Source organism: Protopterus annectens, chromosome 3.part1 (genome assembly GCF_019279795.1).
Source record: "Protopterus annectens isolate FY-2018-M chromosome 3.part1, PAN1.0, whole genome shotgun sequence".
In the NCBI taxonomy this organism is placed as follows: Eukaryota; Metazoa; Chordata; order Ceratodontiformes; family Protopteridae; genus Protopterus; species Protopterus annectens.
In genome coordinates this window covers 1454789063-1454814179 of record NC_056732.1, presented here as the reverse complement: position 1 = coordinate 1454814179, position 25117 = coordinate 1454789063, and the positions used below count along the sequence as shown (strand labels likewise).

The 25117-nt window shown below is 39.6% G+C and overlaps 1 protein-coding gene across 1 annotated transcript in view; it reads right to left on the bottom strand.

Moving 5' to 3' along the window:
- ADAM22 (ADAM metallopeptidase domain 22) overlaps positions 1–25117 on the bottom strand; it is a 2281988-nt gene that overhangs the window by 88179 nt on the left and 2168692 nt on the right. Inside the window, exon 30 of the mRNA XM_044066314.1 lies at positions 812–898. Within this exon, the coding sequence (XP_043922249.1) occupies positions 812–898 (87 nt within the window). The remainder of the gene's footprint in view (positions 1–811; positions 899–25117) is intronic.

The following is a 25117-nucleotide window of genomic DNA, read 5'->3' as shown; positions in this document are numbered from 1 at the left end:
TGTCTCTAACATCCTTCAAGTACAGAGAATGTTCCCTCCTCTTGCTGATACGAAGACAAATATAGCCAAGTGAAATATCAAGAAAAAAGAAATGTATGATACAACCATTTGATTTCTTATGTACCACACATGCCATTATTTATTATTTCAGCCACTGCCATTGTTTCCTTATGTTGCTATGCATTCTTACACTAAGATGCGGACACAAAATATAGCAGATTGCTGTCATATTTTACTTTATTTAAGTGCTTCTGTGATATTACTTCAGTAGCACGATGAAGAGCTGTTGATACAGATTCAACAGCTCTATCATTGTACAAAGTACAACTGAAGGACCTTATGGACCTTAGCACAGCTTAATATAGGAGTAACACTGTCACAGAAGTATGCAGACATATGTATAACAAATTAAATATACCAGGTAAGCTTTTCTCAGAAGGCTGTCAGTACTAATGCACATATCATTTGAGCACACACACCGTAACTCTAGTAACAATTAAGACTGACCTGTGACTGTAAATATGGAAAGTGACTAATGGAGAGGAGGGGTGCATGCAGTGCAAACATCCTGTTTTGAATGGGCACAGCACAGACTGCTCAGAAGGGTGGAATATTGTGTTGATGAAGCCACTAATGATAGTGTATATGAAGCCTGAAATGATATTGAAAGGTACAGATGAGCAGAAGCCTTTGTACCTGCAGTGACTTATATGAAATATATAATGCAGCAGGTCCAGTCACATGACTATGTGCTGGAATATAGATGAAAAATGGTAATAACAACAACATACTGAATCAGTTAATGGAATACCTAATATAGGGTCCTTCAGTGTTTTTATTCACATCTTCTAGCCATTTAGTAACATTATGTTCTCTTTTGTACCAGGGGTTTAAATACCTGCAGGCAATGGAGGTAAGAGACAAGGAGAGCAAAGAACAGATGATCTGAGAACATAGCACAAAACTTGACAAGAACACTGTCATAATCAAATGCAAATACCACAGAGATAAATGTGCATCTTTTGAGAGACACAGACAAACAATACACAGCGGTATGGAAGATTATGAACATTGATAACAAGATGTTTAACAAGTCAGCTCAATGAACCAAAGGCAAATGCAGGATATAAAACACTTGCTAAAAAATATTTTGTTGTTAGAAGTAACACTAAGCTCACACTTTTTCTGTTAAAAATGCATTCATATTTATAAATGATGTTTTATTTATTATTTATTTGCTGGTTAAGTGAATTGACCCTACACACTTTTAACCATGATCCACACTAAAAATACAGTAAGATAATACAACTAGGCAATGATTATTCTAATAGCAGTGAATTAGGTTAAGTGAGCTGATGAAGAAAAATAGACAATATTCCTAATAACAGTGAGCTAAATTGAATGAGCAACTTTCTGTATATTTTACAATGCACCTAAAATGTATTTCCTCTGGTTGCTTAAAGGTTAGGCAGACATATTTCCCTTTGTGATATGTGGCTGGATATCCACTGCCAAGTGCTGAAGTGATGCATATTAAACACAGATTATAGCAGCACAAAGAGACAATATGAACGTCCTTTGAAAAGTGAAGAAGCTAGCTCAAGTTCCAAAGAACTACAGCTTGCATGCACAAGAATTGTCGTCTACTTTCACAAACATTAATAGGTTACTCTGTAATAAACGTAAAGATGGCTTTAGTACTAGTACATTGTTTTTATTTTTGTCCTTTGTTAACCAGGTTAGTCCTACTTGGCTAGTAGCTTCTTCTCAGGGAAGACTCACGGTGGCTTTTATTCTACAAGGGGGAAATATGGCCAGGGGATCAGGGAACTTCTCCTACGCTTTTCAATATGTGCCAATGGATCTTTTACATCCATCTGAGCTACCACTAACTCATGAAGATGGAGCCTTGGTTTAACATCTCATCCAAAGGATGACACATTCTCCCCTTATGCTACACTGCAGTGTCAGCAATTGATCTACTTGATGTGGGAATAGAACCCACAGCCTTCTACACCAAATGCAAGTGAGCTACCTATTGCATCACAAATACGTGATTAAAATGTAAATGCCTGGAAAAAGCACTTTGTTCATTATTGTATGTTTCAGTTCAAATTTACAATTAACATAGTGAGCATTCTTCACTGAAACTTCAGTAGCCTTGAATTAGCTAATCTGCATTTGATTAATTTTAGTGGGATTTGAATAAGATTTACTGAATGCATGCCCTCTTAAGTGTAACACATAACTTTCAGAAGTCTGAATGTTTTTTGTAGGCTTGAAAACAAATGTTGAATGAAAATAATTATGCATATCCAATTAAATTAAACAACGTACTGCCAAATACACAAATACATAGAAAGAAATGGTAGTGGCAATACTTACAGCAGATAGTGCAAAATAATTTTAGAAACATGCTTCCTCACTGCTGAACACATAATGCAAACTATTATAAGCAGAAATTCTAATGAAATAACATTGTACTTGGAGGAATTTGTTGCAAATTATTTGTATATAGTTACTGATGAGTATTAAGGATATAATGCTTTGAAGACCTGTGTATGTTTATCTGTAAATGTCAGTTTCATGTTTTTTTTTTTTTTTTTTTTTTTGATACAGAAAATTTGGTACTGTGGTTTATATACTGATATTTTGTAATATTTCCAGGGTAAGGCTAAAATTATTGGTGAAAAAATATGTCACTGATTAGGTAAAAATATTTTGGTGTTACAGCTTACTGCACGTCAACATTTTCGTCTCCTTATATTAATTTGTTATACCTGTATGCCATTCAGCCTCTTATCAACACAGTGTACAATGAGTTAAACACAATAATTTATAAATTATAATCTGCACACATCAATTTACACTACTTCATTGAATGCTAAGGCTTATGCACTCTTTAAAGGGCAAAAACCTGTAGTTCATATTTGATTTTATGCTCACTTATATGAAAAAGCAATCCAAATTGAACAGTTTGACTCCATATTACTGAATTTGATTAAGCAATGAGGGAATTGAAAGCCCCAGCCTTCTCTAAAACATCTGAAATAAAACACTACTTATGGAAAAAATACTTGTAGAGGGCAGGGCACCTTGAAATTCCACATTACGTATGTAGTAAGTGGGTTCAGGAGCATGCTATAGCGCATAAAGTCCCAGCTTTTCAGTCTTCACATTTGTTACATGGTTTCACACAATTAATTCAAAAAGCAAGCAACCTCACTGTGCATGAGTGTGGGTGTAAGAGTGCGTGACAACAGCTGACATTCATATGGGCCCTTTCTTTTAGAGGCAAAGTAGTAGACATTTCCATTTATAAGATGCAATTCTGCTTTCTCCTCTCACCTGGCCTGATGACCCCCAGGGCCCTACAATTTATAAGTGCACCCTGATTGCCTTCCATACTCTTCCACCGCAATGGCAACCTATTAGTAAGGATTCCTTTTCATCGTTAATTATAACCTGCCATTTTTGACAGATACTATGTGTTTAAGTTGTTTTTCTCAATCTGCTGTTAATTTTGCTACCATATTCCCACATACTGGAAATCATTCTCAGCCTGACTGCATAAAAACACATGCACCTACATTTTACATCCCCCCCTTCCCAGCTACTCCAATCCCTTGAAGACACCTCCTTGTAATGATGCGTGTTAGCTCCCTCTGATTTAAAGGTATACAAATGTAGCATCATGTTTTATAAGTTTCTTCCTTCTTTTAACAAACTATATAGTACCCCTACACACTTTCAAATCTATGCTTTGGCATTGCATAATGCCAAATATATCTTACGTGAAATATTGGAGGTTGCACTGGTGGATAATCATTAGGCAGCAACTCAGACAGTTCAAATTTACAATCAATATGGTGAGCATTCTTCACAATGTATGGTAAATGTTCTAAACTAATTAAATCCTGCACATTTATGTACTCTGCATGCATATGAATTGATTAGAGTGAGGTTCATGATGGATGAACAACACTGAATGCACCAGGGGCTGCTGCCTTTTCTTCTGGTCATGATTCTACCTCCACTTTTACTCCTGGTTAACCTCTCACCTAGCTAACCTTGCTCATTTGTATTATGTATATATAACTATACTGTAAAATCTAGCCTCAAGGTCATTTGCCTGTCTTTTACACCTAAACAAAATTGTAATTGTTTGTTTCTTTATGAATGCTACCTGTTTATTTGTCAGTAATAGGTTCATAGGTTGATACTAGGCTATTTGCCCTAGGGCATTTATAAGCCTAGCCAGACTGTGTTTGGCTTTTGCCAACCTTTTAGATTAGTTGACTGTGCCTCTGTATAGCAGGTCACAGAAGATAGCCCTTTTAAGGTTAGTTTACTGTGCCTCTGTCTAGCAGGGACACAGAAGAGATCCCAGGGGTAAACTTACGATCTCCCATCCACTCGTCAAGCTTTCTCTTGAAGAGGGTCAGTGAGGGGCTCTGCCTAACATGGATTGGGATTTTGTTCCAGAGTGAGAGGAGCCTCTGGGATATGAATCTGTCCCTCTAGCATGTCCTATTTATTTCTGTGCTGAGGTTTAAGTCCCTGCAGCGTGTAGCTCTAAGGGATTTGGATTTCCTGAGGTGGAGCATGTCCATTAATTCTGGGTTGGACATGGCTTTATACGTCAGGCAGAGATCGCCTCTGAGTAGGCGGTAAGCAACTGAGTAGAGCTGGAGTTTCTTTAACCTAACTGCATAGGGCATCTGTTTGAGTCCCATGATCCTCTTGGTGAGGTACTTTTGGGGTCTTTGCAGTTGCTGCAGGTGTCGGGTAAGGTACATCCCAAATGGGGCATTGTATTCAATTATGGGTCTGATGAGTGATGAGTAGAGGGGCACAATGACCTCTCTTGATCTAGATGTGAACCTTTTCATGATAAGGTGGGCTATATAGAAGGTCTTTCTAGCCACTTTGGCAACGTGATTGTCAAAGGAGAGATTACTATCTACTTGGCTCCCCAAATCCCTAATTACTTCATCTGTACTTAATGGATTACCACCTATGTGGTAATTTGTGGGCACTTTGTTTTTCCCAAAGGGGATGACTATGCACTTTTTGGCATTTAGCTTTAGGCCATGGCTCTGGCACCAGTTATCCGCCTCTGTGAGACCCTTTTGGAGGATGCTTGTGTCATTCGGAGAGTCAATTATGGCACCCAGTTTGCAGTCATCTGCGAACTTGGTCAGCCATAGTCCTCCCATGTTAGCCTGTACCTCAGAGAAATATATACCAAACAAGAGAGGTCTCAGGACTGAGCCTTGTGGGACGCCACTTGTAACTGGTTTAGAGTCTGACATGGCACCTGCAATTCTGACCATGTGGGTTCTATCCCTGAGACAGTTTGCAACCCATCTTGTGACATAGGGGTTGATATTTAAGCTGGTGAGCTTATTTATGATGCCCGAGTGGGGTATTGTGTCGAAGGCTTTTGCGAGGTCCAGGTAGGTTGTGTGGACTACCTTCCCTTCATTTATGGCCTTGGTGACTGTTTCAAAGAAGTTGACCAGGTTCAAGAGGCAAGATCTGCCCTTAACAAAGCTGAATTGGGTAGGATCAACTGTCTAGAGGTTCCCAATGTCTTTGTTTATGAGTTCCATGATGATACGCTCCATAGCTTTGCAGACCAGGCTAGTCAGGCTTATAGGGCGATAGTTTCCGGGGTCTGTTGTGGCACCACCTTTGTGGAGCGGGACCACTGTTGCTGTATGCCATTCCTTGGGTACATATCTTGTAGTAAGGCTGAGACTGAACAGTGACTTTATGTGAGGGTTCTGTTCTTCTTGGAGCTTGTGTAAGACGCAGCCCGGGACACTGTCCGGTCCCATTGATGCTCTGTTTTTTGCTTTGGAGAGGGCAGCTCTCACCTGTGCATCTGTGATATCAGGGTGGCTACACTCTGTCGGGATAGACATTTGCTCTTTTGGGGGGGAAGGGGGGGAGAAGTTTGCACTGAACCTGTCTGCCAGGATGTTGGCAATGACTGTGGGTTCAGTGCATTTTTTGTCATTTTGCACTAACTCAGAGCATATCTGGGAGTTGCCACCCAGGTTCCTGACATAACTAAAGAAGGCCTTGTGATTATCTTTAGCGTCTTGTGCAATTTTTCTTTCGAAGCTGGCCTTAGATGATTTTATGAGGGATCGTAGTTTCTTGCTAGTACTGATCAGAGATGCCTTCCCTTTTTGGGATTTTGCTCTATCATGTAGTAGCTTCCTCCTTCTGTTGTATAGCTTATTTATGGCCGGGGTCCACCAGACAGGTCTCCTGCCTTTGGAGGAGTGAGTCTTGGTTTTATTTGGGATAGCACGATCCATGCATTCCTGTAGGTGTCCATAGAATGCATTTGTAAAGGATTCTGCAGTTTGGGCTGTATTTTCCACTGGCCCGGGGGCTTTGAAGGATTTCACCTTGGTTTTGAGAAGTGTGAAGTTTGCTTTTGAGAAGTTCTTCACCATGGTTTCTTTGGCTGGGGGTGGGGACGAGATATGGATGTCCAGTGAGATTAATTTATGGTCAGATCTTACCAATGAGGGGTATACCTCTGGTATGGAACATAATGCAAAGTTTCTTAGTAATTATTCATGTAACTATGTATTGTTGGAACTTTTCTCCCCGGGCCTTCACTGAAAACGGGTTGCCCGAGCCCAGTGGACCTCCCTGGTTATCAAACTGGAATAAATAAATAAATAAATAAATAAATTGAATGCTTAATGTTTCTTACTAGCTGTGCAAAGACTTTCTCCAGTGTTATTATTTTACATCAGCAATCCCAGGTTCACCTTCCTTGTACAAATAACTACTTGACTTACACTTTTTCTTGCCTTATTTTATCTCTTCTCTCTTGCTTTTACTGTATTTTGATGTATACTGTGCTGAGTTTTTTTTCAGTCTTGTCCATCATATGGATATTTTAGCTTCATGTATAACAGTGGGTTGGCTACACCCTATTTTGTCTAACAGGCATTTTTCTTACATTTCTGGCTTCATCCAGCAGTCCATAAGCCAACTGATGTACAAGCCTTTATGGCTCATTTGGCATATGGAGTATGCCCACCCCCATACTGAACTGGACTACTGCTAAACGGCTTAATTAGTTATCAATGGAATTACTTACTGCAACCTCTACTGATGTTGTGGGTGTCCTTATATGATATTTGTTCATGTAAACCCCCCTAACTAATCAGTAATGACTACTAGCCCAGTGCTGTATACACCCAATTTTCCTTTGCTGGGGACATCTCTTTTACAGATAAAGTAAGAGATATTTCTCTCTACATGTTCAATCATTCATTCTACTCCTACCTGATCTTTTGACTGTCAGGGTCCTGCAGTGCATATGTATCCGTCAGGGTCCTACAGTGCATATGCATACATCATGGTCCTGCACTGCATATGCATATGTTGGGGTCCTGCACTTCATATGCATACGTCACGGTCCTGCAGTGCATATGCATACATCATGGTCCTGCAGTGCATACGCATATGTCAGGGTCCTGCAGTGTATATGCATACATCAGGATCCTGCACTGCATATGCATACATTAGGATCCTGAACTGCAGATGCATACATCAGGATCCTGCACTGCATATGCATACGTCAGGGTCTTGCACTGGATATCCATACATTGGGGTCCTGCAGTGCATATGCATATGTCAGGGTTCTGCAATGCCTATGCATACGTCAGGATCCTGCACTGCATATGCATACGTCAGGGTCCTGCACTGCATATACATATATCAGGGTTCTGCACTGCACATGCACACATCAGGGTCTTGCACTGGAAATGCATATATCGGGGTCCGGCAGTGCAAATGCATACATCATGGTCCAGCAGTGCATATGCATATGTCAGGGTCCTGCATTGCATATACATACATCAGGTTCCTGCAGTGCATATGCATACACTGATTGGCTTCTGACAGTCTCCCAATGCAGCTTTCTTTGTTCTCCTTCCATCCCCATTCCATTGCCACCCTGCAATGGTTGTACATTTATACTCAGTGGCTCTTACCCATATAGATCACTTGTCTGGCTCATGTGATTCCTAATTCTCAAATTTCCCCTTTTTTCTTGCCAAATGTTAATCTGTACTTAAATCTTGCACCTCATCCTCTAACAAAGCAAATGAGTGCACTATTTTACATCAGTTGTCATCACTACCCATTACCCCATCCCATGAACCCGTACGACAATGGCGTACCCTCTCATTCTGCTCCATAATAACTTCCAAAATTTAATGACTAACTATACCGACCTCTAGCAATCCATGAGCATAAATGCACACAGTGTTTACAAAAGTAATGTATAGAACCTGGTGATTCTATTCACTAGTCACTGCCACTAAATAAGCCTACACTTTTCATTCTAACTGAATATATAACTACTGCTTTAGTCTCACAATAAAAAAACTATTATGCCTTTATTTTACCAGTGATGTCAATCATCCTGCAGTGGACACAATCCCTACAAACATATACTCTAATCTTTATAAAGCCACTATAGAACTATTATTATACCCAAACCCAAATAAGATTGCCCTAGGCAACTCCCACTAGGCATACATATCTTCTTAACTGGCAAAAAAAAAAACTCCTGCATAAGCTTTTCCCTGTCATAACTCTTCTACTTCTACAAGGGAACATTGTACCCGACTCTTATACCACTATCTCCAATTCAAAATCACCCTTCCAAACCATACCTCACTCAAATGTCATATTCTTAATGAAGACAATTTTAAAAAATAAAGTAGAACAACTCAACTTCTTCATAACAAAAACAAAACAACAACAAAGCACGACTGTAACCATAAAAAAACGTTTTAATGATATTAGTATAGGCAAAGCACTTTCACACAATCAATGTGCATCTTTAGACAATGTATCACAAAAATCAGGTAGAATAAATAGCACAAGTACTGTCAGTTAACAATACAAACCATCCAATAAAAAAACACATTCAATAAAAACAATAAAACAATCATTATTCATTTAAAAAGACCTCTCACTTTCAAAGCTGGTTTAACAGAAGCCTCCCCATTAATGCCAGGAAACCTATCTGCTTGCATACTAATGATCCATGACAACTCACGTTTCTCAGTAAAATTTCTAAAATCACCCCCACGGATGTCACAGTTCACTGTCTCAACCACTCTAAACCCAAAAACATGTTCATTCCCATATTCTACAAAATGCTTAGCCAGGGCATTGCGTTCATCTGATCTATGCATGTAGTATGTATGTTCCCTCATTCTTTCTAACAGGGACATATTGTTCTTATCTATATAAAAACAGCTACAGGCCCTGCACTTGGCTAAGTAAATCAGGTTCCTGCTGTGACAATCAGCAGTAACCTTAAACCGAAACATCTTATTTGTAACCGGGTGGACAAAGTCCACAAATGGATCTATAAATTTAAAGAAATTGCATCTAGAGCAGCAAAACATTGAGGGAACATCTACAGTATTATCCCTAGTCTGTGTAGAGTTATGGTAACACAAATGCCTCTTCAAAGATTTTTTATTTTTAAAACTAAACCTAGGTTGTTCACCAACAATAGAATGAATATTATCATCTAGATGTAAAATCGACCAATTATTCTTAATAACTTTTATGATGTAACTAACTTCACTAGTATAAAAAATTGACATAGGTAATGTTTTAACAGCTACAGCCGAACCACTAAACTTCTCATTAACCAATGGTGACCTATGGGAGAAATACGGTTTTCCCCTTCCTTTACTATTCTCTCTAGTAAAACGCAACGGCTCATCAACCTCTTTCTTCCTATAACCTCTATCAGATAACGCACATCTGAAATGATTTATATCTCTCTCATACAAATTCTCCTCATTATTTAACCTCAATATGCGCATGCTTTGTCCTTTAGCTATGTTCTTAAACACATGTCCAGAATGCATGCTATTTCGTTGCAACAATGTATTTTTTTCACAATTTTCCTAAATAAGGTAGTAGTTAACTTACAAGAGGGGTTTACCAAAACCTTAACATCTAAAATATCCATCTCCTTCGCAGATGACTTGTATGTGAACGATAGAAATGGTACTGTGTTTTCCAAAAAGTATATAAACTCAGTTAGCTGTTCACCAGTTCCACTCCAAACCAAAAAAGGTAGTCTATAAATCTCCTATAAAATATTGCATGGGGCATAAAGGCAGAACTAAAGACGAACTTCTCTTCCCATTGAGCCATAACTCTATTGGCATAGCTATTGGCACAACTAGTGCCCAGAGTTACGCCAATGTTCTGTAAAAATAAACATTCATTATACATAAAAACATTGCTTTCTAAGACAATTTCCAAGGAAAAAAACAAATTAAATCAATAGTTACCATGTCATAACCACTCTTATCTACCAGAAACCATGCTTATACCACTATCATGTGGAGTACATGCAAAGAGAGACACTACATCTAAACTTACCAAGAAATACTCTCCATTAAAATTCAACTCCTTAGTACATTCAAATAAATCTCCTAAAAACTGTTGGGTATCCCTTAGCACCTGCCATTGTGCATTTAACATTGGCCTCAGCTTTTTCTCTATAAAAATAGAGAACGATTCCGTAACCCATTCTTTGCCAGACACTATAGGTCTAAAGGGAGGTTCCAAAAGGCATTTATGGATCTTTGGTAATCCTTGGAAATTTGGAATAATGGGAAACTCAATTGTAAAATAATTATACAAATCCTTAGAAATTAACCCGCTACAAAGACACTCAAAAGTACAGTTGAATACACTTACCATAAATGTAGATGTTTGAGTGTATTCACTGTTGCAGTCATCACATTTGGGTTATCTGCCTGCAGGTAGCCCTCAGCCGGCCTGAATACCAGAGTCTTCAGATTTCTGCATTGGATGCTGTCTCTTCTTCCATGATGTCAGGTCGTCAGGGGTATAAAACATGCAGCTGACGCCATTACATCAGTTTTTCTTGCCCCAGATGTCAGGTGCCCTCACAATAGGAAGCAATTATATGGTATGATACACCCCCATCAAAAAGCAAATACACCAGAAAAAATAAATATACCAAACAAGAAGGAAAGGTAGAGCCAAGAGAAGCCAGGGGGCTGGAGGGAGGGTAACCAGGACTGCAACATTGAATACACTTGAACATCTATATTTTTGGTAGGTGTACACAACTGTACTATGTTCTTCATGTTTCACTGTTGCAGTCATCACATTTGGGTAGATTCCCAAAGCTAAGGAAGGGAGGAGGAAGTTAAAGAGCATTAGAGCAAACTATTAAGCCCTGCAAGACTGCAGTGGCAAATCCAGCTCTGGATTTAGAAAAGATAAGCATGTGGTAATGCTTGGTGAAGGTGTGTACAGAGCTCCAGGTAGCAGCTTCTAGGATGTCCCTGATAGGGACTCCTCTGAGAAAAGCCTCAGAGGTAGATGCAGCCCTGGTGGAATGTGATCTTATCCCCTGTGGGGTAGGTTTTCCATGGTGCTCGTAGCAGAAATTAATGCAATGGGCTATCCATTTGGAAATGGTTTGCTTTGAAATGGCCTTCCCCTCTGCCCCTGCAGCAAACCCAACTAGCAGCTGTTCAGATTTTCTGAGAGGCTTAGGCCTGTCCAAGTAAAATCTAAGTTGTGTGTGCAAGTCCAGAGAGTGCAGTATTCGTTCACCTTTGTTTTGTGGATTAGGGAAAAAAGTATGCAAATGAATGGACTGATTTAGGGCCACACTAGATACCACCTTGTGCATAAAGGAAGGATTAGTCTTGAGGGAAACCCTGTCCACATGGAAGATAATGGAGGGCTCCACTGCCATGAGGGCCTGTAATTCAGACACTCTTCTTGCTGAAGTGACGGCTAGAAGGAAGGCTGTTTTCCAAGAAAGGAATTTCAACTCTGTTGTTGCAGCTAGCTCAAAGGGGTAGGGAGAGTGAGCTTTTCCAATACAAAGTTAAGGTCCCAGGCTGGAGTGGGTGCTCTCCTGGGGGGTCTTAAATTTTTGATCCCTCTAAGGAATTGTTTTAGCAAGGGGTGAGAGAAGAGGGGTGGCACAGTATTATAATGTGCTGAAATGGCAAAGGCATGAATTTTAATTGACGAGAAGGATTGGCCCTTGTGAAGCACTTCTGTTAATTACTGTAGAATATGAGGTAAGCTGGGCACCATTGTGCCCATCCCCTGAGCCTGGCTCCAGGAACTGTATCTTTTCCACTTTTCAGCATAGGATTTTCTAGTACTAGGCCTCCTTGCCTCCAGAATGACATTCAGCACCTGCTTACTGAGGGATGCTAGTGGAGAGCTCAAGGAATTAGCCAGGCTGCAAAGTTCAGGGTTTGAAGCTGAGGGTGCAGAATCTGGCCCGCCTGCTGGGACAGCAGGGAAGGGGTCTGAGGCAGGTGCCATGGCTGCAGCAGTGTCATACTGCGCAAGAGGAGGTACCAGCGCTGGCGTGGCCAGTCTGGAGCAATCAGTATTGTCCTTGGCTAGTCCTGCTTGATCTTTAGTAGAACCTTCGAGAGGAGAGGGTGAAAGGCATAAACCGAGAGGCTTTCCCAGGTAAAGGACAGGGCATCCACTTTCTAAGCTTGACTGTGGGGAGTTCTTGTGCAGAATTTGTTCAATTGGTAGTTCTGAGGGGAGGCAAACAGATCTACCTCTGGAGTCCCCCATTTGTTCCTCAAGAGGTTGAATATTTTGGGTTCTAGTTTCCATTTGTGTGGGTCCATGAGATTTCTGCTTAAGTCGATTGCCAGTGAAATTAGTTTGCCTGGCAGGAATTGAGCTTGTAGGTGTACTTGGTAGCTCAAGGCTGTGTTCCACAGAGCCATGGCTAGTCTGCAGAGAGGGTATGAGTGGGTTCCCTCCTGCTTGTTTATGTACCACATAACTGTGGTGTTGTCTGTCTTTACCAATAGTTGTCCTGGAAGAATACGGTCTTTGAAAGCTGTCAGAGCATTCTGCACAGCTAACATTTCTTTTTGATTGATATGCAGGTGCATCTGTCTCGGGTTCCATTTGCCCTGAATACACTGCCCTGCCATGTGAGCCCCCCATGCACAGTCTGATGCGTTTGTTGTTAGGGTTTGGGCGGCAGGGGATAGAGTGAAAAGGAGAACCTTGTTGTGGTAGCAGGCCTCTGCCCACCAAAGGAACTCTGTCTTCATACAAGGAATGATAGAAATCATTGTTTCCAGGTCCTGAGAATGTTGACACCATAGGCTTTTTAGATACCATTGGAGTTTCCTCATATGCAGTCTTGCATATGGAATTAGTAGAATGCAAGAGGCCATGAACCCCAGAGCTTACAGTATTTTCCTTGCAGATAGCTGGGGTTTTGTGGCCAAGAGTTTGAAGTAGGTTGTCAAATAAAGTTGTTTCTCTGGAGTGAGGAATGCCATCTGGGAAGTTGTGTTCAAGCATGCTCCCAGGAATACACTCTGTTGGCAGGGTACTAGGTGAGATTTCTTTTCATTGATGATGTACCCCAGTGAGGTTAGAAGTTTCTTTATGAATGCCAGGTGTTGTACTAGCAAGTCCTGGCTTTCTGTCTGAAGTAGACAATTGCCCAAGTATGGGTAAATTTGAATATTTCTCTGCCTGCAAAATGCAATGGCTGGAGCTAGACACTTTGTGAATACCCTGGGCACAGTACATAAGCCAAAGGGAAGTGCAGAGAACTGATAGTGCATGGAGACTGCCCTGAAGTGTAGGTATTTCCTGCAAGATTCCCTTATTGGGATGTGCGGGTAAGCTTCCTTTAAGTCTAGGGTTGCCAGCCAAGCATCCTTGGCTAACATTGGAAGAAGCTATTGAAGAGTTAGCATTTTGAATTTTGGAACTACCAGAAAGGTGTTGAGACTAGAGAGGTCCAAGATAGGATGCCAGGAGTTGTCTTTTCTGGGTACTAGAAAAAGTCTTGAATAAAAATCTTGTCCACTTTGTTCTGCTGGGACAGGTTGAATAGCCCTGATACTGAGAAGAGAGAGAACCTGCTGTTGGGCCTCCGCCCATTGATTTGGGGGTAGGTCTGGCCAACCATTTGGGGTTGGTAGTGTGTGGAAGTGGAATCTGTATCCTTGGGAGACTATATTCAAAACCCACTTGTCCTGGGTAATGAGTTCCCAGTATTTTGCATGCAGGGTGAGCTTTCCTCCTAAGGGAGCAGGTAGTTGAGCAGGGCTTGGAAGGGTTAAGGTTAAGTCATTGTGCCATTTTTCCTTAGGGAGGGTGGATTACTACTCTCTGCTTTGGAAGTGGGAGCCACCCACTGCTTAGGTCTGTGCGTAGCCTGAGACTGTAGTCTAGGTGGTCTGCTGTTCCTGGGTTTGGACTGAGAAGGCCTGGAAGGGACTGGAAAGGACCAGTTCTTTGAAGGCCAATGCCTACCAAATCTGGGAGGCTGTACTTGTAGGAAATCTTTAACAGTTTGCATAGATTTAGCTTTTTCCTCCATCCTTTTGAGGACTTCTTCTGCTTTGTTGCCAAAAAGGCGGTCTTGGTTTAAGGAAGCATCCAGTAATTTAGCTTTAACATGATCTGGCAAGTTTTGTTCCTTAAGCCAAGCATGCCTTCTAAGTACAGACCCAGTGACAGCAGCCCTGCAAGATGCTTCTAAAGCATCAAAACCACATTGCAAAGTATGTTTACCAACTTGTTCTGCAGAATGCATTAAATCTTGCAATTCTTTGTGTTCAGCACAGTCAGGAATCAACATCATTTTCTGTTTAAGAAGTCCCATAATATGCTGCTGATACTTTAACATATGAAACTGGCAATTTAAAGCCCTAATGGCCAAAGTAGCAGAAGTGTATACCTTCTTACCCCATCTGTCTAAGGCTCTAGAATCTCTGTCAGAAGGGGTAGGATTTTTGGCAGCAGTAGCCTTAATGCCTTCTAGTCCTTGGGAAATGGTCTCTGGATCTGCAGACTGATTCTTGAAGAGGAAATTGTGAGAGTCAGATACTTTGTAGTACCTGTCAGGTTTTATGGGATCTGGAGGTAAAGTGTCTGGGGTAAGGCTAGATTCCAAGAAAGCATCATCTACAATGTCCAGAACAGGAGGTATAGCTAAAGGCCTGTGTTGAGGCAGGAGTAAGAATTCCCCAAGTCTCTTTTTGGACTCAGAGTAATCCTGGCTTTCCCAGCGGAAATGCTCCCTTTGAGTATGTAAGGTTTCACCGAAAGAAAGATCTTCTGCAGGGGAAGTAGAGGGAATGGAATCCTCTGCATCAGAATCCTCATAAGTAGATAAGGGCAAATCCTGTTAATCAGAAGGAACAGAAATATCAGATTCCTGATCAGAAGAATCAGAAAGAAACTCAGTTCTAGGTCTATTAGAGGGGGAAGGCTGGCTTCCCCTAATTAAGGTAATAAGGTCTTCAGCCATTCTAAGCATTTGTTTTTGAGGCATATAGGCCTGAGCCTGCTGTTTGATCTTCAGTTTTCTAGGCGTAGTGCAAGTTTTTGACCTGGATGAAAACTATGACATTGATTTAATATGAATGTCTGTAGGCCTGAATACACCCTTAGAAGCTGGTGCCTGCACAGCAGCTCTGGACCCATCCAAGGTAGAGACATCTGCAGGTTCCATAGTCGAAGAAGCATCTCACAGCATACTGGACTCCAAATGGGTCTCAGTAGAAGTCTGCGAATCTGAAGTAGCGGGTATCAGGGGCTGCAAAAGCACCTCATTGAGTACTGGCGGACTGGCGACTAGCTTAACGCAAGCGTCGGTGGCGGTTTTGGACCTATGCGGTCTGTCTCTGTCTTTATCCTTACGTTTTTTCGGAAGATCGGTAGTCGGATGGCTTGACAAAGTCATTTTGGAGTACACAGATCAAGTACGAAAGTAATTGGCTGCAAAAATAACCTGATGATGAATGGTTCAGGTGTTGAACAAGGCACAAAACCGACAGCGAGAGACGCCGTGGCCTGGGCCTAAACAGGGGATGCAATACGAATGAAAATCTCTATGAGGTATTTGCTTTCCACAGGTAAGACAATTGTTAACTTTTACTGACATCGGTTAGAGCAAGAAAAAGGATCCCCAATGGGGTACTTATCTTTTTTGAAGACTTCGGGTCTGAAACTCGAAAACGAAAATTTCAGGAGACGGCTGACCGGCACTTGCAAACTGCTTCTGCTTCAGGCACCGCACGGCAAGAAACACTGATGCAATGGCATCAGCTGCATGTTTTATACCCCTGATGATCTGACATCATGGAAGAAAAGACAGCATCCAATGCAGAAATCCGAAGACTCTGGTATTCAAGCCAGCTGAGGGCTACCTGCAGGCAGATAACCCAAATGTGAGGACTGCAACAGTGAAACACGAAGAACATCTAGCATTCACTCTATTATGTAACAGAGTGACATAATCATGGTTGACTTCACTATAAACTTGTCTATCATTTAGTAAATCTAGCATGCTATCATGATAAAACTGTGAGTCCATAACAACAATAGCACCACCTTTATCAGCAGGTTTCACAATAACTTCATCATCACACTGTAATTCCAATAAAGCCTATCTTTCATCAACATTTAAATTATAAAAACTCCTTTTCATATTTCCACCATCATATGCAGTCATTAAATCTATTTCACACTTCTTAGAGAAGGTTTCGAACACCGGATGTAACACCGGTTGGAACACACTAGGTTTCCTAAAAAATAGGTCTTTTAACTTATTATTGTCTGGAAACATAGTCTTAAGCATAATGTTTCTCACAAACATTTTAATATCAATTACTGTTTTGCTCAGGTTAGAACCCTGAACAGGAATAAAGGTTAGACCATGTTCTAACAATGATAGCTGTGCTATAATAAATTCTTTACTTGAAATGTTATAAATTACCGACTTATCGGATGTGTCCACATCATTTTCAGTGTTTGTGTTCTCTTGTCCTCCATTAAGCATTGCCGCTTCCTCCCTCGACTCAGACAGCGTGAATGATGTAACTTCTCTCTCTGATGAATTGGTAGAGGTAAAGGGAGTGTCTCTGTGGGGCCAATCATATTTGATAGTTTCAGCCGTGCATCCACCGGCTTAATTAAAGTAGCCGGGTTTAAAGGGGACTGAGCAGAAGTACTGGGCACAATGTTCAAATTTAAACAAACATTCCCCTCATTACTGCTATTTGTCTGTTTACTAACAGAAAGAGTCTTAGTTCCAACACTGTCCCTCTCTCTCTGGATGCTGTTAGCAATAATATTCATGGAGTCAGTTGTCTGCGAACTCTTCGGCCATGTGAAAACATTACCCTTAGCAAAGTCTGTAGTATCTCGCAGCAACTTTTTCGATTTCTGCATCATTAGATGTTGTTCATATGAGGAAACATTATCAATCACCCCATCTAATTTAGCTAAAAAATCATCTTTATATTGATCCAACAACTCAGCATACTTTTTGTTAACTGAGTCAATCAACTCTTTTTCCAGGGGTTTAAAATAATCTTTGAGTAAACATATGTAGTTGAAACTCAACTTCACATTTCATTGCTGCCATTTACTAAGTAAACCTAGGTTTTTCTCACCATACATTGGCATCACTAACACCTGTAGCCCACGAGGTATCACCTTATGAAACAGGCATGCCTCCAGGTGCAGGCATTGCCACTGAAAGCATTTCAGCTTAAATAGTTCATTCTCAAGCTCCCTGGTAACATTAATCAAATGAACATCATCATCAGCCAACTGATCAACATTACAGGCTGCTGGTTTTGCCAATAGTGGATTAACCTCAGTCTTCAAAAACTTCAGGAACCAGTCTTCACCTCTCTTCCTGGCTGGCACATAACCGAGTTCGATATCAGTCTCATTTCCTTCAGCCATGCTTCCATAGGGCACCAAACAAGAATCAATGAATGAAAAATCAATAGTCCCAATAGAATTAATGGTGCTGATCAACCAAAATGTAATATAACCAAAAACAAAACAGCACCAAAGCATGACTGTAACCATAAAAAACAGTTTTAATGATATTAGTACAGAGTAAGCACTTTCACACAATGTGCTTCTTCAGACAATGTATCACAAAAATCAGGTAGAATAAATAGCACAAGTACTGTCAGTTAATAATACAAACCATCCAATGAAAAAACACATTCAATAAAAACAATACAACAATCATTATTCATTTAAAAAGACCTCTTGCTTTCAAAGCTGGTTTAATAGTAGCCCTCTCATTAATGCCAGGAAACCTACCTGCTTGCATGCTGGCTAAGCATTTTGTAGAATATAGGAATGAACATGTTTTTGGGTTTAGAGTGGTTGAGACAGTGAACTGCGACATCCGTGGGGGTGATTTTAGAAATTTTACTGAGGAACGTGAGTTGTCATGGATCATTAGTATGCAAGCAGATAGGTTTCCTGATATTAATGGGAGGGCTTCTATTAATCCAGGAAACAGTTCACTGCCAATATTCAAATGATACAACCAAAATAATCACCAAGAACGTAGTTTTAATGAAGCTTTCGGGCACACATCCCTTCATCAGCATATACAATCACATTTAAATGTTCTTTATATAGAGGGTCATTAAAAAACACATGATCTGAACCAGCCTATAATAACACCTAAAACCAATTACATCATTATTTAAATAAAATATGTAATCTAATTTATATTTCTATACATAAAAACTCTAAAAATACATAGGTTACTAAATATCTAATGAACTAGTAAGTTATGCATACATTAAATAAATATATTATTTTATTTCTAATTGTTTTTTGACTAAAACAGGTTTTATGCTTACTGCACTATTAAGACCAGGACTTGAATCTGCCTGAAGTCTGATTATCCAACTTAGTTCTTTCAACTCTATGGCATTGTTTATGTCACCCCCTCTTAGACATTGTTCAACTACTTCCACTGCTCTAAATTTAAAGGTATGGTTCTCAAATTCCATAATATGCTTATATAGGGCATTTGTTTGTATTTTCCTATTAATTTCTGACCTATGTTCTATAATACGGTCCTTAACCGCCTAACGGTTTTCCCTATGTAAAATGCATAACAGTGTGTGCAAGTAGCAAGATATACTAATCTATTTGTATTACAGGTTGCTGCTGCATAAAGTCTATATTCCTTATTTGTGGTTGGATGTTTAAACACACAATCCGATTCTAAAATATCTTTACAGCAAGTGCAATTTTGACATTTATAAGTACCCATTCTATCTTGTTCTCGCCTATGTGTTTCCTTAAAGTCTTTATAACACAATATATTTTTTATAGATTGATGGTTCCTGTATGCAAATCTAGGTTTAGGGCCAACCAGTACTTCTATTTCTGGCATTGCCATTAATATTGGCCAGTTTTTTTCAATAATATTGATAATTTGATGTGTATACCCACTATATGTCATAATATATCTATTTTTTTTTTGTTCTTGCCCTATTCTTCTTACCATATTTAAATGATCAATTTCAGTTAAAAATGTATTAAATATTGGTTTAAACATATTCTGTCTACCTATATTTACTTCTTCCATAATATTATTAACTGTAGTCACATTATAACCATCATTTATAAATTCATCTTTCATTTTGGCTATTTCAACCTCATATACTTTATTATTTGTTGTTAACTTACTTACCCTGATCATCTGTGACTTGATAATTCCATTAAAAATATGTGGGGGGTGCATACTTGCTTTTTTCAAATACCTCACTGTGTGAACTTCTTTCTTATGAATCCTTGTTTCCAACTTTTCATTACTTTTATATAGTTTTACATCTAAAAACACTATACTTTTTTTAGAATAATCCATTTTGAACTTCAAAAAATTAGTTGTACTATTTAAATAAGATAAATATAATATCAGATTCTCCTCAGTTCCTTCCCATACAAAAAAGCAATCATCCACAAACCTAACATAGCTTTTAACATATATATTAAGTGCATTATTATTACTTAATATGTATTTTTTCTCCCAGTAATATAACACAAGATTTGCAAATGTATTCGCGACCGAGGTTCCCATTGCTACTCCTGTTTGTTGTTTGTAAGGTATACCATCGAATATAAACAGATTCGTAGTCAACACTAGATCTAAAAGTGAGCATAATTTCTCAACTTCACATGGTTGCTTGGTGGAATCCATTAATAATAATCTCCTTATTGCTTCAACACCATAATCTATTGGAATGACTGTAAATAGTGATTCCACATCTAATGTCACCATTATATATTCATTTTTTGCCACACCATACCATGCATTAAGTTTATCTAGAAAATCACTTGTATCCCTTATAATACTATTACATCTAGGTAGTAATTTAGCCAATTCTTTCTGTAAATATTTCGAGATGGGCTCGGTCACCCATCCTCTGCCTGAAACAATGGGTCTCAGTGGGGGGTCATGTAATGATTTGTGGATTTTCGGGATTCCATAGATCTGTGGAGTCTTGGGGCATGGTACAGAAAAATAGTTAAACAAATCTAAGGTAATTTCATTATTTAACTGCATATCATATATAACCATGTTTACTTTCATTATCTGATTCTTTACTTCTGTAAAGGTTATCTGTTTAAATGTATTAATATCACCAAGAAAGTTTTTAAACTTTGTGTTATAAACACTTCTATCCATAAGTACAGTTGCCCCACCCTTATCTGCTTGCTTTATAATTAAATCTTTATGATTTTTTAATTCCAACAAGGCTTGGTACTCCCCATATGTTAAATTATATTTTCTAGTTTTGTTACATTTTTTCGCATACAGAGACCTTAATTGAATCTCTACTATATTAGTAAAAGCTAATAGCACTGGTGATAGTTGTGGAATAAATGTACTAGACTTTTTATAAGGCGTTTCAATGGAGTTCATATTTGCAAACAACAATTTTAACATTACAGTTCTAGTGAAAAGTCTAAGATCAATAATAGCATTCACCATATCATCCATGGCAAATGGTATAAATTTTAGTCCTTTACTCAACAATTCGTAGTGTTCTTCAGTTAAATAATGTTGCGTTAAGTTTAAAGTACCTTTTTTAATGAAAGAAGACGCTATATTTATCTGCGAGGCAATTTGCTGGCTTGTCTTGGGCTGTTGTACTTTCTTTTCACCCCTTGTGTTGTTTGCTGCTGTTGCACGACTGCTTTTTGACTGTTCTCCTGCTGCATTTGCCGAACTATTACCTTTTCCGGTTGTTTCAACCGAAACAGTAAAAAAGCCGAGATTTCAGCCTGCTTCTTATTTTTAGAATCTGTTTTTTGTTTAACTGGAATAGATACGCTAGAAGTATGGGCTTTATCCGAGCTAGTACCGGTTGTACCTAGCTCTGCTGCAACTCCTTCATCACTCGGTCCTCCTTCATCGCAACGTTGTGACGTGATCGAGATAACGTCATGCACACTAGTTTGTTGGTTGGTGGGTGTTGCCAATGTCAATTGCGCCGGTTGCGGCGAGCAAAATTCATCAAGCTGATCTAGCAATCTTGTTTTTGTGGTTTCATTCTTATTTTTGCTCATAGTTCTTATTATTATTAACAAACTTTGAATGTTTATACTCCGGTTTGGGCCAAAAGAATTTGAGAACCATACCTTTAAATTTAGAGCAGTGGAAGTAGTTGAACAATGTCTAAGAGGGGGTGACATAAACAATGCCATAGAGTTGAAAGAACTAAGTTGGATAATCAGACTTCAGGCAGATTCAAGTCCTGGTCTTAATAGTGCAGTAAGCATAAAACCTGTTTTAGTCAAAAAACAATTAGAAATAAAATAATATATTTATTTAATGTATGCATAACTTACTAGTTCATTAGATATTTAGTAACCTATGTATTTTTAGAGTTTTTATGTATAGAAATATAAATTAGATTACATATTTTATTTAAATAATGATGTAATTGGTTTTAGGTGTTATTATAGGCTGGTTCAGATCATGTGTTTTTTAATGACCCTCTATATAAAGAACATTTAAATGTGATTGTATATGCTGATGAAGGGATGTGTGCCCGAGGGCTTCTATTAAACCAGCTTTGAAAGCGAGAGGTCTTTTTAAATGAATAATGATTGTTTTATTGTATTCATGTGTTTTTTCATTGGATGGTTTGTATTGTTAACTGACAGTACTTGTGCTATTTATTCTATCTGATTTTTGTGATACATTGTCTGAAGAAGCACATTGATTGTGTGAAAGCTCTTACTCTGTACTAATATCATTAAAACTGTTTTTCTGGTTACAGTTGGTTGATCAGCACCATTAATTGCGAAGGGACTATTGATTTTTTATACTTCTTCATAACAACCTACTGCCCATGCATTCTAGTTACCAAAGAATCTTGTATAAAAGATGACACCATACTCATACACTTTCACATCTTTCAGCTACTGCTACATTGTAAACAGTACATCAGTTGAAACAGTAGGAGGTGGGACCATGATACAAATTACGCTTACAACTACAAAAACAAGCACAAGCCTACCACTCTTCAGACCACCATGCAAACTTCTTCTTTCAGCTTTTTCCATTAGAGGTTGCCACAGTGGCAGAATGGCCCGTAGAACGACTGGCAGTGGAGTTTTACTCTGTCGAATTGCCAGCCCAGCACCCAACCTTCCACAGAAGGCACACACACACACACACACACACACACACACACACACACACACACACACACACACACACACACACACACACACACACACACACACAAGGATGTGGGAGGAAGCCCACGTGACTGTAGGGAGGGCATGCAGACTCTGCACAGAAGGCATCCCAGCCAAGAATCAAACCAGAGAACCTCTTGTTGAGAGGAAGCAACACTAGCTGCTGCACTACCATGCAAACTGGATAGCTGTAAAAATCCTTCAGGATAAAGGTTCAGTTTGCTACATTGCAGCAGCTTCACTTTTCTTAGCCCCCATACAGGAGACAAACAGCTGTTCAGCATTCCTAAAAGGCTTTGTTCTGTCAAAGTAGTACCAGAGATGCCTGTGCAAATCCAAGGTATGGCTTGATTAAAAGTAAATTAAGAAACAACGTTAGGCATGAATGATGAATTAGTACTTAACACAACCCTGTTCTTGCAAAAAATCAGAAAAATTTTCTCAACAAGACAGCTTGCAGCTTAAACACTCATCCTGCAGATGTCAGAGCAGTCAGTAAAACAGTCTTACAAGTAATGAACCATAAACCAGACTGACAGGCAGGTTCAAAAGCAGATAGGGTAAATTTTTCAAGAGCAAAGCTGATATTCCAGGGAGGAGGAATTTGCTTTTTCAGGGGTCTCACGTGCAACACTCTTTTCATAAACTCTTTGGCCACAAAAAAGATGAAAGAGGGGAATCTATGGGAAGACAGGCTGAGCAGTCACAAGATGCACTTTGATAGAAGCATATGACAAACCATCTCTAGGTACCTCACACAAATATTTCGAAACCAGAGGGGTCAAAACCTTTCAATACCATTTTTATTGGCTAACAATCACCTAGAAAACCTCTTCCACTTGTAAACGTAAGATTTTCTAGGTGCAGGTTAAATTCCTGCTGCATATCCTCACAGAATAAGTGACTAAAAGGTATCAAAATAGTATCATCCAGGCTGTCAGCTGCAATTGCCCTAAGCTGTGGTGTACCACTTACCCCTGATGCTATATGAGCAGATCAAGTCTTTGAAGACATTTATGGTAACTACCCTTGGTCAATTCCATTAGAAAGGATAATCTGGGCCAAAAGAGGGTTACTTGAATGATCTCAGGAAGTTCTTTCTGAATCGTTAGAAGTATGTTGGGAATCATTGGAAAGGATGGGAATGACAGAGTGTCTGTGTTCAAAGCATAGTTGCAGTGATGGCTTGATCAGAATATTTTCAGATGTGTGTTTTGAAAGGTGGTGAACAGATCTACTTGAAGTGTTCTCCTCATCTGGATCATATCCTGGAAGATCTCTATATGGAGCTTCCACTCATGAGGGTCTGTCCAGGATCGGCTTAGTCTGTCTACCACCGAGGTTTGCTCTGATGGAAATTATGAGGCCTAAAGAGTCAGAGAATGAAGTACAGTCAGCTCCCAGGTCATCACTGCCAATGGCAAAGAGAGTATGACTTTATACCCCCCCTTGCTTGCTCAGGTGCCATATCATAATAGTGTCGTCTGTGACCACTAGCAGCAAGAGTCTATAAGTGGTAAAGAACTTAAGGCATCAATCACTCCCAACATCTCTTTTACATTTTTCTACTTTTTCCATATCCAGAGGACCCTGCAAGCCTTGCATTTAAACTCCCATGGACACTTCTCTGCATGCAAAATCTGAAGAGTCCATCTAGATAGATTGGACTCGGGTATGAAGAGAGAAAGGGAGTCCTGGATTCAGAGACAGTTGGTCCCTTCACCGTTGCAGTTGTGGTTTGACAAAGCCCAGTACTGGTACCTTGAAATCCAAGGGATGAGGGTGCTGGGTCCAAAAGTTTTTCAGGCACCACTGAATTTTGCTCGTGTGTAGTCTGGCTAGTGGTATCATGAGAATCGTTGATGCCATGAGACCAAGAATTTTGTGAAATGTTTTTGCTGAAGCCACATGTGTAAGTGAGGAATCAAAAAATACTCTGATAATCATAATTTTGATTTTTTTGGCAGGAACACCATAATTTTTACTGTGTCTATCCAACACCCCAGGAAAAATAATTAATTGAAAGGGCGTGAGGATGGACTTTTAAAATTTCAATTTGAAGCCCGGGTGCAAAAGGTGGGATGTGATCTTGTCTGACCCCATGCACCTGGATATAGAATATGCAGAAATCAGAGAGTCATCTAAATAAGGAAAAGTGTGGATGCCCGGGGTTCTGCAACAGGGAACACAACCACCAGGATTTGATGTCTGCAAAACACTCTAGCCAGGGAAACCACACCAGCCTTATAAACAGTTATAATCTGTTAATTAGCTGTATGATGAAGTTTCTGATTCTTTTTCTTGTGAATTTCACTACTACATAAAATATCTGGGAACAGAGTCTCTTACCCAGGAGTACTCCGGCACATAAAAGGCATGGTTCTCTTGTACCTGCACCAGGTACTGGAACAGCCCCGGAGGATGTGTCTAACCTCTGTTCCACAGTGGCCAGCAAAGCTACACTAGAGGGAGACTGGGCAAAAGGTAAGTGGTGTAA